General features: G+C 37.7%; 1 protein-coding gene and 1 long non-coding RNA gene across 7 annotated transcripts in view; one reads left to right on the forward strand and one right to left on the reverse strand.

Annotated features, from left to right (window-relative positions):
• The window catches only part of KCNIP4 (potassium voltage-gated channel interacting protein 4), a 1,125,192-nt gene that overhangs the window by 504,823 nt on the left and 606,538 nt on the right, over positions 1-13,831 (reverse strand). Inside the window, exon 1 of one of the 5 annotated variants that reach the window (XM_003482354.5) lies at positions 9,232-9,414. The exons of the other annotated variants lie outside the window; for them this stretch is intronic. Within the exon in view, the coding sequence (XP_003482402.1) occupies positions 9,232-9,331 (100 nt within the window). The 5' untranslated portion in view covers positions 9,332-9,414. Of the gene's footprint in view, positions 1-9,231; positions 9,415-13,831 lie in introns of those variants that run through there. 5 annotated transcript variants of the gene reach the window in all.
• Positions 9,463-13,831, forward strand: part of LOC110261970 (uncharacterized) — a 200,023-nt gene continuing 195,654 nt past the window's right edge. For both annotated transcript variants that reach the window (XR_014812229.1, XR_014812233.1), the window contains exons 1-2: positions 9,463-10,188; positions 10,548-10,702. This is a non-coding gene — a long non-coding RNA (uncharacterized LOC110261970). The remainder of the gene's footprint in view (positions 10,189-10,547; positions 10,703-13,831) is intronic.

Consider the following 13,831-nt stretch of genomic DNA (forward strand, 5'->3'; position numbering starts at 1 on the left):
GGACTACAGTCTATGATTCTTGCTAGTTTCAAAAAAATGTTATTAGTGCAAATATCTGGGATATTATTCTCATCTCGATTTGGAATATTCCCAATTTGAATATTTACCTTTTATGCTAATATGTGGGGGAGGAGGAGTTACTCAAAGGATAACAAGGTGGCTTTCCTTTTTGTGTAACCCACCTCTTCCCCTCCATTGTTGTAATACTCTCACTACGGCAGGTGCTCAAGGAATATTATTTGATTTTTTAAAATAGCTTCGCTAGTAAAGTCTTATTAAGACAGTTTACATTGTCCCTATAGATGCAATTAAGAGCTGCATTTATATCCTAGGATCTTGAAGCAGCCTAGTAAGGAGAAGTGAAGATTAGACCTGCTTACCAAACTTATCAGCCTCATGTGGCCGATAGAAGGACAGATCAAGCTTAGCAAAGAGAAATTAATACTTCATCCTGAGCATATGCTAAAAATTGGTCATGGGAGGAGGAGGAAGTTCTTCCTCTAGGAGAGTCTGACATAAGGTAAAGAGTTAATATCCTGGCAGTTGTCTGGGACAGGGCAATGAGGTGTCTGCCTACCCTTTCAAGACTGAGGCAGGCAAATATGCTGTGAAAATGAATATGAGGGGTGTGAAAGAAGCTGGAATGAGGAACTTGTAGAGACCTCATAGCCTAATCTTTCAGGGGCATCAGTAAACAAAGAATAAATCCCACAATGGCCCTGTACGGCATGCACTTGGCCATCCCTTCCTTCGAGCTCACTCTGCTCCAGCTCCACCAGCCTCCCTGGGTTCCCTGGACATGAGAAACACACTTCTAGCCAAAAGCTCTTGTACTTGGTCATCCCTTTGCTTGGAATTCTCTTCTTCCAGACTCTACTATGTCTCACAAGTTCATTTCTTTCAATTATTGGCAGAAAGTCAGTTCTTCAGAAAGGCCTTTTCTGACCACTCTATGATAATATCCCTATTTCTGTCTCCTTGCTATATTTTGTGCTTGTCTCTATTAAATATTAGATTATCTATTCCTTTGTTTCTTTATCGTTTCGTCTTGCTTCTGCAATAGTCCATAAATTCCACAAGGACTTAGATCGTGCTCATTACTGTGCCTAGAACAATGTGTGCAACATAGTAGGGACACACATATTTAGTGAAAGCATCCATAACTTCTTGAATGAAAGATATCATAACTATTCTGTCTCCCATATATTCTTTTGTAGAGTTTTTAGTTTGTATCTCAAAATTTAGCAGATCAGCTTGCAAGAACAAAGGTTTTTTTCCTTCCTTAAGACTGCATCCTCAGTGTCCAAAACAGTGGCTGATACTTGGGAGGTGCTCACTTAACAATCTTAAATGTTATTTACTGTGAAAATTAAAAAAAAAAAATGTTCCTGTATTGTAATGACAAGAAAGGACATAAATGATTGTTTTTCAATCATAGTAACAAGTAGCACCAGAACCAGTTTTACACCCAACTCAACTGATCAATGCAAACTCCCCATTAATAATAACCACTCTTTGGAAAGCCTAAAACGCTATACAATATTAACAGTGTTTTGCTCTGAGCGACTGTGTCCTACAAGAGCAGCTCTCACTTGCTTAGCAAGTACTGGCCTCCTTTTTCTTTTTTTTTTTTTTTTTTTTTTTTTTTTTTTTTTTTTTGTATTTTTGTATTTTTAGGGCCGCACTGGCAGCACATGGAAGTTTCCAGGCCAGGAGTCAAACTGGAGCTGTAGCTGCCAGCCTACACCACAGCCACAGCAATGCAGGATCCAAGCCATGTCTGCAACCTACACCATAGCTCATGGCAACACTGGACCCTTAACCCACTGAGCGAGGCCAGGGATTGAACCCATGTCCTCATGGATACTAGTTGGGTTCATTAACCACCGAGCCATGACGGGAATTCCTATTTTTTTTTTTTTTTTGGTTTGTTTTTGAGAAGAAAGATGATTGTGCCTGGCCATAATGGCAAAATGCAGAGACCATTTATAATACTCTATGATGGCTCTAAACACACACAAATACCAACTCATTTCAATCCATACGACAAACAGGAGGGGGAGGTGCTATGATTATTCCCACTGAAGATATGAAGAAACTGAGATATAGAAGGTTGGGGTACTTACCTAAAGTTGTACAACTAATAAATGTGAGAAATGCGATTTAAATTTGTGTATGTATCTACTGGTTATTAGGACTGGGCCTTCCACTGCGGCACTGAATGACTATCGGGGGAGTGACTCTCTACCATTACCATTCAGACACATCATCAAGGTGGCAAACACCTCAATTTATGGCCAAGTCCCTCAGCCTAAGGATTCTTTGTGGTGGCGCTTACGTCTAATGCTAAAGCTAAGCCACAGAACAATTTCACATCACCCATGTCTTAGAATCCTTAAACTTTAGAATGATTGGTCCCCTTAGCAGAGTATTAAGGATAGTTGCAATCTGGATAAATATTATATGGAACTTAGATTATGTTTGAAGTTTATTAACTGAATATAATCCATTAGTTTTTTTTCTCTGCAGAGAAGAGTCCAACAAAATCAAGCCATTCTAGGACTCAGTTTCTTCACCTATGAAATGATTGATTTGGAATTGGTCATTTATGAAGGATTCTCCATTTAATGAAGACTTGATAAATCAGGGCTTCAATTATGTGATTTATAGTTACAGCTCTCATTTTCGTATCCTTTTCCTCTTTTTCTTTTTGTTCATTATCATAGCTGTATTTTTATTTTATTTATTTATTTATTTTTGTCTTTTTGCCTTTTCTAGGGCCACTCCTGCGGCATATGGAGGTTCCCAGGCTAGGGGTTGAATCGGAGCTGTAGCCACTGGCCTACACCACAGCCACTGCAACGTGGGATCCGAGCCACGTCTGCAACCTACACCACAGCTCACGCCAACGCCGGATCCTTAACCCACTGAGCAAGGCCAGGGATTGAACCCGCAACCTCATGGTTCCTAGTCGGATTCGTTAACCACTGAGCCACGATGGGAACTCCAATAGCTGTATTTTTACATAGAATGCCTCTACAAGGAAATATTAAAAAAAAATGAAATTTTTAAAGCAATTTTTTTTTTTTTGGCAGAGTCTGTAGGAAGGTTTATATTAAATTTGGCTTTAATTACCCGGGTAAATTTATCCCATTTTTGAATATTTATCTTCTGTAGTAATAGTGGATGTTATTTAGATCAGCACCACTATGGAGGTATTGGAACTAATCTAGGTTTCTTCACCTAACCCCCTGTGACCTTGTGAAAATTATTAATCTCTCTGAATATCCATTTTTGTCCAGCTGCAAAACAGAAATACCACCTACAGTCTCACTGGTTGATAATTCCAGAACACAGTATGTATAATACTCTTTTCACCCTATTTGTCCTATGGTGAATTCTCAACTAAGGTAAATTTTCGTCATTCCCTTGAACTCTCTCCTCCACAACTAAAACTATCGATGTCCCTTCATGCTTTACACCTGCCTGATAAAGGCTGGAGTATGTGTTTTCTCTTAATGACCATCCTTAGCAAACCCAAAGTCCCACTGAAGCCTGTGCTGTACTCTAAATCAGTGCTGGGTGCACCTGATCCGAAATCCTGCTCTAGTGAGGACTATCTCATTACCTTTGTCCATGTTCCAATCAGTCCACCCCATCAATCGTAGATCCTTTTATAAATAACCTGCTTCCTGGATTCACAGTCTCATATTTATACCATAACATCATATACAGAGGTTTTCCTTCATCATCCCTTCTCTGTTCCATCTATTCCCAGGGTCCCACCTGTCAACCACAACAAATCAGACAGAAACTGAGGATGAACACATGCATCTGCTTTCTTCTCAATTTTTACCCTAGAGCCTGACTGAAGACTATCTTTGATTTCACTGAAATTTAATCCAGATTCATTTATGTTATAAGATTTTGTCTAATTTATAAGATAGACGCTTTATAATAGTCCCATGCTGTGCTTAGAATAGTGTAGTCAGTATGTCATTATGAACGTTTTTCCTTATTAAACAATGTTAGTGATTGAGAGTTTTTCATGCATAGAGTGTATTCAGGAATATCATATAGAAAGAGTTAATGGATGACTTAACATTTTCTCCCCTTCATCAAATTAGTTACTAATGCCATCATACTGTAATGTCTGGGAAATTAAAAGTATAGAATAGCATATCGAACCGGACAGCCCGAGTTTGAATTCCAGCTGTATGATTTACTGGTTGAGTAACACTGAGCTGAATGACTTAGCCTCCATAACTCTAAGTTTTCTCATCTTTATTTTATTTAGTTATTTATCTATTTATTTGGTCATGCCCACAGCATGTGAAAGTTCTAAGGCCAGGGATTGAACCCAGGCCACAGCAGCGACAATGGCAGGTTCTTAACTGCTAGGTCACAAGGGAACTCTACAGTTTCTCATCTTTAAACTGAATACCTCATCTAGTTTTCTCATCTTTAAACCTTTAAACCTCTGAGGATCAGGGCGAAGATTAAATAAGATACTAGTTAGATAATAGTAATACCAATTCTATACTATACTATACTATGTTTAACACTTCAATACACAGTTTAATGCTACTCTGTATCTAGCACTTGCCTTGCATATCGGTAACACTCAGTAAAACAAAATGTTATTTTTTTTTTCATCATTTCATTTTGTGGATAAAAAAATAAGGATTATAGAGGTCAAGTAATAGCCACATATCACATGACTATTAAGAGGTGAAGCAGTGATTATCATAATTCTGGATCCTCTGAGTGTAATCTCTGAACATTCTAAATCTTCTTCTTCCAAAAGCTCCTTTGTAGGCAGTAATACTCTTGAAATATCAAGTCTAAAAGACCCTAAAGAAGATCAAATGGTATAAGTATACCATTTTATACCTTTTACTTGACTCCTAGATGTTATTAAAATGTTTAATTTTTCTAATATCTCTGTAAATTATTTTATCTTTCTTAAGAATTTCAGTTTAGAAGGCTTTTCTGATAGTTCAGATGCACAGCAGCTCTGACATCCTGTTGCATTTGGAGAAACAGAGTGGTAGGAGAATTTTAAAACAGTCTGCTTTGTAAATTTCAATTAAGCTATTTGAGATAGAGATAATAGCCCCCTGCTAGTCATCTCCAGCCTCTTGGTCCTCATTAAACTTCATGGAATGGTCATAGAGTCAGTACTGGCACAGTTGGCACAGTTTATTGACAGACCCGATACATTCACACTTCTGTCAGCAGCACAAGAGAATTAAGAACTTTGGTTCTGAAAATTAATCTTTATGTATATGGCTAATGCCTTGTTTAGACTTCTTGGGCAAGTTGTGTTATAGTATTACAGATATCTGTGAAATAAAGTAAGCTCAATAAATACAAATAAATTCTAATGAATGTTCTACAAAGGACTTAGATTATCAGTTGCTTTCTCTTTGTCTTTTTATTGAAGAGCATTACCAATAAAAAATGTTTTTTTAAAGTCATCTGTATTGTTGCATTTTTGTAAAATTTTGCTTTTTATCAAGGTTGGTAGTAGGGAGAAGAAGGGTTCGTTATTAATTTAGTAACTACTTCAGCATGATTTAATGCCTATTTGAATGAAAAGTAGATATTTTCACAGCCCAGTGTTGCATATAGAGATAATGAAATAGCTTCACCATTAAATTTTTGATTCAATTTCTCCCTGGAATGCGTTAACAGAAAACCACTTTCATTTTTATAGCAGGAAAAGAGGTAATTTACTCTTGTGAGGTTTTAGGAGTATTCCAAACCAGCATCAGTCTGAAGCTTCCTGAACTCTTCACTAAGTAGAGAAAGCCTATGAATTCAAAACACTGGCATTGTGCATTATCCTCAAAACTTTGCTCAAGTTAAAACTATTATTTACATGCAAACTGACCAGATATTAAGATTTCTTTTCTGAAAAAGAAAACTTACTGAAGTTTGAATTACAAAAAAAGAAAAAGAATTGAACTTTGAAACGTTAATAAATTATAACATGATGTGTTATTTGTTGTTGAAACCCCATGTAAGTTTGAGACACTCTATCACAAGGACGCCTAAAATAGCAGCCCCAAATGTCAAATTCTACAGCTACAGGAAGGACATTTCTCTATTCTCCTGAAATACAATGAAAATCTCCCTGAGGTATGATGAATTCTTCCACTATGGAAGAGAAGGAAAGATTAGCCTAGTAACAGCACTGCATATCAATCCCAAAGTAGGCCAATAATACCCATTTTATAAGAAAGGATATGTGTTACATAGATGATCAAATATTAATTACCTGATAGACTCATAGAGCTTTAGAAATGGAAAGTTCCAGGGAGATTATCAAGTCTAGTTTTGTCATTTTAGACAACTCAAAAGGTAAAGTGGCTTACCCACGGTTAGAAAGTAAGAGAGTGGCAGAGGAGGAGTGAGAATCTGTACTCCACTCTTATTTTATTTTCTCATGTTAAAAAATGTTACCTGCTAAATGAAAGTTTGTTTATAAATACATGCCATGGGTCTATGTGTAGCATTTGATCTTTATGCATATTATACACAGACTGGAACAGAAGGACCCAGGACATTCAGGACCCACTCCACAGTCCAGTGCAAAGAAAGAGAGCTCGAAGTACTCAAAGATAAGCAAATACAAATATTTCAGATTTTAATGTTACCAATTTATTCTGAAGTACATTTTCTATACATATTTAGAGCAAGATAATGACTACATTATGCAAACATAGTACTACATATGCCCTTGAGAACACAATGCATACTGCATTTATAATAATACCAAAACCCCTACGTTCTAAATGATGACTATACTATAAGACAGTTTTAAGTTTCAATGAAAAGGTTTAATTGTTCAGGAAAAAAAAAAAAAACCTCAAAAACATCCTCATAAGACTTTAACTTAGGTTCAATTTTTTCTACTTATTATTCCAATTTCTTTACTAGGTCACTTGAGCAGTCAGAAATAAGGAAGGTGAAAGATAACATTATCCCCAACTTAGAAATGTAAAATGAGGAGGGAGGAAGAAAACACTTATTTGAAAATAAATCTGAATGAAATGGGCATCAGCGTTTGTTTTGAAGAAAGCTTCAGAAAATCTAAAGTGATATTTTGATATTAAATGTTGTTTATCTTTCTCATTCACTAAAAGTAGGTTGTAACTTTCAAGTATGCACATTCTGATCTATAGACTAAATTATATACAATGAAATATAGCATATCAGTCTGTTTATTTATTTTATATCATCTATAAGCAATGTGGCCAACTTAAGTCTTGTTTTGAAGGTTTTCTGACTCTAGCATTGACTTAGAAGATAAGTCTCATACGAACTTGAAAATGGAAAGCACTATTGCTCTCTTTCTCTCAACTTTTGCATATTGAATGTAATTTATCCTTAAAGTGGTCCTTAACATTTTACCATTTCAAAATGCTTTCTAAAGCCAGGAATTCAGATATGGGTTTATATTGAAGTTTATCAGAAAGCACATTCTCTCCACAGCATTCATATAATGTTGGCTAGGAAAATGCTGATATTGTAAAATACAGAATAGGAGATAGAAACCGTTCATACAAATCCATATAGTTTGGAATATAAGTTACAAAGAATAGGAAAAAAAGTAGCTTCATAAAGGCTAGCAACTCTTAGAGGAAGGAAACCCACATCCTCATTTGGGAGAGTAAATGTCCACAGTCCTAAAACAAAACTAATAATAGAGGAGGTTTCATCACAAATGCAGAGTAAAAGCCCTCAACAAAAGAGTTTAAAGAATGACTACATATCATCCATGAAGTCAGGTTAAAAAAAAAAAAATCTCTCAACATAGCTAGAAATACCAACACTACTCAATGAACTGTCTGTCTCAAAGAGAATAAAAACCAGGGCATTAAAATGGGAGGTCCCAATCACATTTGCCAGGAATATAAGATACACTAAGAGCAGAGAAGGCAATCTAAGTTATTGGTGTCACAACAATGCACAAGATAAAGTCAATTTTAATGAGCGGTCATTACTTCAAGAATTCAGAATTTTATCCTCTTTTTAGAATTACAAATATAGACATCAGAGAAGGCTTGCAAAAAGCATTCTGCAAACTTAACTTTAAAATTACTTTAAGAAACACTGCTTTCCACCATCCCCCTCACACAACCAGTTACTAATGTAGGTTTCTATAACCTACATCAGAGTGACATACTTACTGTAATTTGACGTTTGGTAATTGTAAATGCAACCTTATTTTGTCACATGTGGCAGTCATTCTCTGGAGCACTTGGATTAGTTGTGAATGTAAATACATTTATAACATATTTGTATATTTTTACTCAAGTTTAAAATTTGAAGCAAGAAGAATATCAAAGCATAAATCATCAAACATCACCTAAACATGATTTTCAATATTGTTCCGACAACTTTATACAAACAATAACTGGTTGTACACAAAAATAAACACAAATGTGTTCTGCACAGTAAGAAATAATCATCTAAATTTACTCAGATTCTCAAAGAAACATCAAATTCCAGAAAAGATACAGGCAAGCACACACCTCATTTATAAAGAAAGATAATTGTTACGGAGAGTAAGGGAATGAGCCTCTGATGAATGTAAACAGCAACACTTGAAAAAAAAAAATTGGCTATTTGGAATCTGTGTTAAGGTCTGTCCATATGGGTTGGGGACTCTGTCCCTTAGAGTCTCTGTCGGGATGTAAAGTAGGTAATGTTAGAAATATTATTTGAGACAACCTTATGAAAAGCTTGTCATTCATAGGCTTCAATCTTAAACCATAAGAAATTATAATCAATGTATAACCATTTCCATTGGATGAATGCATTTACTTAGTAAGAAACAAGTGGACCTCACAATATATCCAAATAAATTTGCTGATACAATAAACAGGGATATTAGATAAAATAATTTAACACCAGTATAGACTAAATACACTCAATATAAGCAAATATACCAATTATAAGCCTTTTATCTCAGTTTAGGTGCTAACATTTTGATTCAAAGTGTTTCTCACAGTTTCAACATTCTTTTGCTCTGAAAGCATACTGAAACTTACATGAAGTTTATTTTATTAATCTTTCCTACCCTGAAAAACCTGCCTCTCTTCATGTCCACCCCAGAGTAACATTTCTCTGATCTCATCTCTGGTACCTCTTACACTTGCTTAAGAAATTTTTATTGCAAGAAAGAGAATTTTTAAAAGTCACTAAAAAGCACTCCCTTACCTTCTAAACCTGCTTCAATCAGCCCAAACTGTTCCAATAATTTAACAAAAAGCACAATGACGATCAGAACTGCTATCATTTCAAGCCCTTCCAAGTTCATGGTCAGCTAGGTCATGGTCCGACCACAGCTACTGAGAAGTGCTCCTCTGTCTGGCTTTCTTTGTAAAGCCATTAAACTACATTAAGAAGGCTACTGCCAGAGGAGAAGGGGAGGAGGAGAGCTAGAGAGAGGGAGAGAGAGGGAGAGAGAGAGAGGGAGAGAGACGGAGGGAGAGAGAGACCTAGAGAGAGAGAGAGAGAGAGAGAGAGAGAAAAGAGGATGGAGAGGCTGAAAGAAAGGGCGTGTGTAAGAGAAAATGCATTCATCCTGTCTGCTGTAGCCGAGGCCAGAAGTGGCAGCCGGATAAAGTCGTCGGGCCTGTCGGAATTATCGGCTTCCTTGTTATCGCTCTTACACAGAAAGACAGCCACGCATGGAGTAACGCGCAGATCCCCCAAAGACCCAGGAGGTCACCAGGAAGGTCCCAAGGAAAGAGAACGCGCAGCAGTGATGGCTCGGCTGCCTGGGACCAGCGCGCCCGCGCCGCTGGTCGCTTTGTTGGGCTGGTCAGTTGCCTTGGAAACGGAAACTAACCAGGGGCTGGACTCCCGCTGCAGAAAGGGACCAGAGCACTGCATCTTAAAATAAGAAAAACCTGAAATTGTCGAGGCGAGGTGACAGCTCGGATTCAGCTGCTTCAGAAACCCTGTTTACTAGTCAGGAAAAGCAAAGTGTGTATTTTGTCCCAACTAGCTGTGTACAGAGAGAAATGAGGCTTAAGGGAGTCGTTCAATATTGACTCTTTTTTCAATGAGTTGCCTTATCCCGGGCTCTTCGTGAGTCATTGCATTGTGAAAGAATATTCTGATTTGAGTAGAAACTATTACGCCATTTCAAAGCATGGATATGATAAACTAGTAAGTATTCTTAATATTTGTTAATTTTAAGATCAGCTGTTCCCTTATGCATTAGCTTATTGCCATTCAATACACCAAAATATATACATGTATTTTTTTCACTGTTTACCTCCTATGCTTGTTTGTTTTTAATTGATTTGAGTAAATTTGGAGCAAGAGTAAGTTTGAGAAGAAAAAAAAAATCAGTCAGCAACAAAACTTGTTTGGAGTTTCTGTCTCTAACTTGCATAACCATTTCACCTGTGTTTCCCTTATTACTGACCAAATAGATCAGGCCCATATTAAAATACAGAATTGAAAAAAAAAAATCACAAGAGTGAGAAAGCATCTCAGATACCCATTCAGGTCTCCTGTTTCAGAGATGAGCAAACTGGGAAGCAGGGAAGAGAAAGATAAAACAGGCCAAGGCAGAGAAGGATCATATGCAGACATTCTTAACTTCTGGTATGCTTTTGAAGCAGTACAGAGCAGTGGTTTGGAAGATGGACTCAAGAGCCTGACTGCCTGGACTCAGGTATGACCTCTTAAACCTTAGATATGTGACCTTGGGTAAGGTACTTAACATGTAGATGTTAAGCATGGTAATAGCTCTTAGCTCATTGGACTGTTGAGGGAACTAATGAGTAATCCTTTTAGAACAGAGTAAGTGCTCAGTCACTACCAGCTCTTTTTGTTATCACAAGTCTCTCCATGCTCTATACCTACCAAGCAGAGTTGCCAGGGTAATTATTCTGAGATGTAACCCTCATGTTATCATCACCTTAATCAAAAAACCTCCATGGCTCCCTGTTTGCCTATTGAATAAAGTCTAAATCCTTGGAACAGCATCTTGGTCTCTATAGAATCTGGTACCAGCTTGAGGATCGTACCTCATTGGCCCAGGTCCTGTTCATCCATTCGACCTGACAGCTGAGCTCCCTTCTTCCAAACTCATTTGAGCTTCTCCATGTCCAGACTTTTTTCAAAAATACTGCATAAATTTAGAAAATCCTTTCCACACCAACCCTGCTGGTCAAGCTTCTAAAACTCTTCCATGAAACTTTCCCAAGCAGAATTTGAAGAAATATCTCCTTTTTTGTGTTTTTATAGCACTATTTTCTTCCTTATAATACAAGCTATGGAAACAACCTCAGTGTCTGTTAGTGGATGAATGGAAATTGTCACACACATAAAGAAAGAGAGGGAGAGAGAGGAATATTATTCTGCCTTGAAAAATAAGGCAATCCTGCTATTTGTGACAACATGAATGGACCTGGAGAACATTATGCTTAGTGAAATAAACCAGACACAGAAAGAAAAATACTGTATGATCTCACTTACATGTAGAATCTGAAAAGACTGAATTCATAGAAGTAGAGTAGATGGTGGTTATCAGGGGTGGGAAGGTGCAGCAAATGTGCAAATATTGGACAAAAGGTACAAAACTGAAACTATGTAGGATGAATAAATTCTAGAGAATTGCCTATAGTTAATACTGTATTGTATACTTGAAATTTGCTAAGAGGCATGGTGCTCTCATGACCCAAAAAAAAAAAGGTAACTATGTAAGGCTATACATATGTGAATTAGCTTGGCTGTAGTAATTATTTTATTATTTATATGTGTATCAAAATATCATATAGTACACTTCAAATATATACAATTTTAATTAAAATAAAATAGATACTCTCGGACTGAGAACTGTGTGTAGGCAGTTTGCTAGTGAAAAATGCCAGAATAAGGACTTTTCCACCTCATCTGGATGTTACAGTTATGAGTTCCCTTGGAGGTGAATTGTTCTTCCCAGAGCCTGTGGGGTCTCCTTTCAGACTGTTTAGCCCATAAGCTCAGGCCTTGGCCCTTGCCATTCCCTCTATTGGAGTGCTTCTTCCCAAATCCCCCTATGAATAAGCGACTTGATATGGGTCTTGGCCCTAGAGCCCCATCAAAGAGAGGCCTTTGCTAACTGTACTATGTGGAATGGCACACCATTCCCCAGACACTGAAGTTACTATTCTCTGAACAAGTGCTATTTTCCTCCGAAGCATTGTCAGCACTCTATTATGGATATTTGTTTCCTTGCTTATCTGCTATCTCATGCTGCTAGAATACAGTCTCCTGCCCATGAAGGGGGAGATTTTTATCCATCTTGTTCACTGGGATATCTTTGAACTTAAATAGTGCCTGGCACATAAAAGGCAGTGACTAGCTGTTGAATGAATAATGTAACTGATACCTTCCCTGAAAGCCACTTGCTCTCTCACTGATTTTCCAAGGCCTCATTCCCTGTTATCAAGAGTGCTAAGTCTGCCTGTGGATCCTTGTGAGGTTTCTGCACACTCTCAGGATGCTACCATGGCACAGTGTTCCTGACACCTCTCCTCAAAGTGAACCACAAACCTGCACACTGAAACGTCTTGGCCATGTTCTTTTCTCAGTGTTTAATGTGAGTTAAGATTTGCAGTTCCTGAAGACATGACCAAGGAAAGCAATACAAGGAAGGCATCAAAGAAGGTCTCTCTGTACAGAATACCCAAACACGGAAGACCCCGGCATAGCATCCATTCCTATCCTTTGACTGCAGCTAGACAAATATGCCAGTCTAAACAGGTGAAGTGACTAATAACTCTTACCTCGACTCATAGCCAGACTCAAAACAAAGCATTAATCTAATACCTTTTCTTCCTATAGAGCCTGGCATTCCCTTTTGGAAAAGAATAACTAATAGAAAGAAGATGCCTGGGCATTGATTCCAGATTGACACCTCATTCAAGGGACTTCAATTCTAAACCTCAGTTTGCTGGTCTTCAAAATGGGGCCAACATATTTTCCTTGGGGATTCTGTAAGGATTAAGTGCAATTATACTGTAAGTGATTCTTAGGCTCATGGAGCACATAATTTGCCAAAGAGTGGGCCATGCACAGTAACTGTCTCATCCTCACAACCACTCTGAAAAAGATAAAGATTTTCATTGTCATCTGTAAGAAGAAAAGTTTAGTAAATTGTCCCATGTCCCAAAGTATCAGAGGTCAGTCAGGCTGATAGTTGTATACCAACTGCCAGGACAGTTCCTTGTGCAGGGCTTGACACATACTAAGTGCTTGATACATCCTTCCCCTCATTAACCTATGAACGCCACAGGAATTAGTTACCAATACATTCTTGTGACTTTTTACAAGATTGCTTACCTTTTTCAGATTGATGTGATTTTAGACATAGGAAAGTTCTGTGTCCTTGCTCTGGGGGTGAGTGTGGGGGAGGGGTGAGTATGAGGAGTGATGAAAGAAAGGGGCTGCTGTTATGAGTGTTTGCCAAAAGCCTTACATGATGTATTCTCAAGAAGCTAATGAGGAAAGTTAGAGGCAGATCTAGGACTCTGTTTCAAGGAAGCATCAACAAAGCAACTTTGGGGAGGTGCTCTACTTTGCTGCCACTAGAAGGTTTCTTTGGCCTGTCCCCAGAAAAACGAACACTCTTAATTAGAGACACTCTTACTCTTGCACTTCAGAGCATATCCCTAAAGTGCTGTTTATTCAAAACCACCAGTTACTGGCAGGAATGAGCCCATTTCTGCTTCATTTTCAGCAATATGGCTTTTAGAAAGAAAACAATGTTTCCTTCCAAAATGAGAGATGATGCTGCCCTTTGATGAACTGAGGCAGG

This window comes from Sus scrofa, chromosome 8, assembly GCF_054392235.1.
Source record: "Sus scrofa isolate SSC_HxYL_T2T_F1_AM1 chromosome 8, Sscrofa_HxYL_maternal_Yorkshire_Landrace_v2.0, whole genome shotgun sequence".
Lineage (NCBI taxonomy): Eukaryota > Metazoa > Chordata > Mammalia > Artiodactyla > Suidae > Sus > Sus scrofa.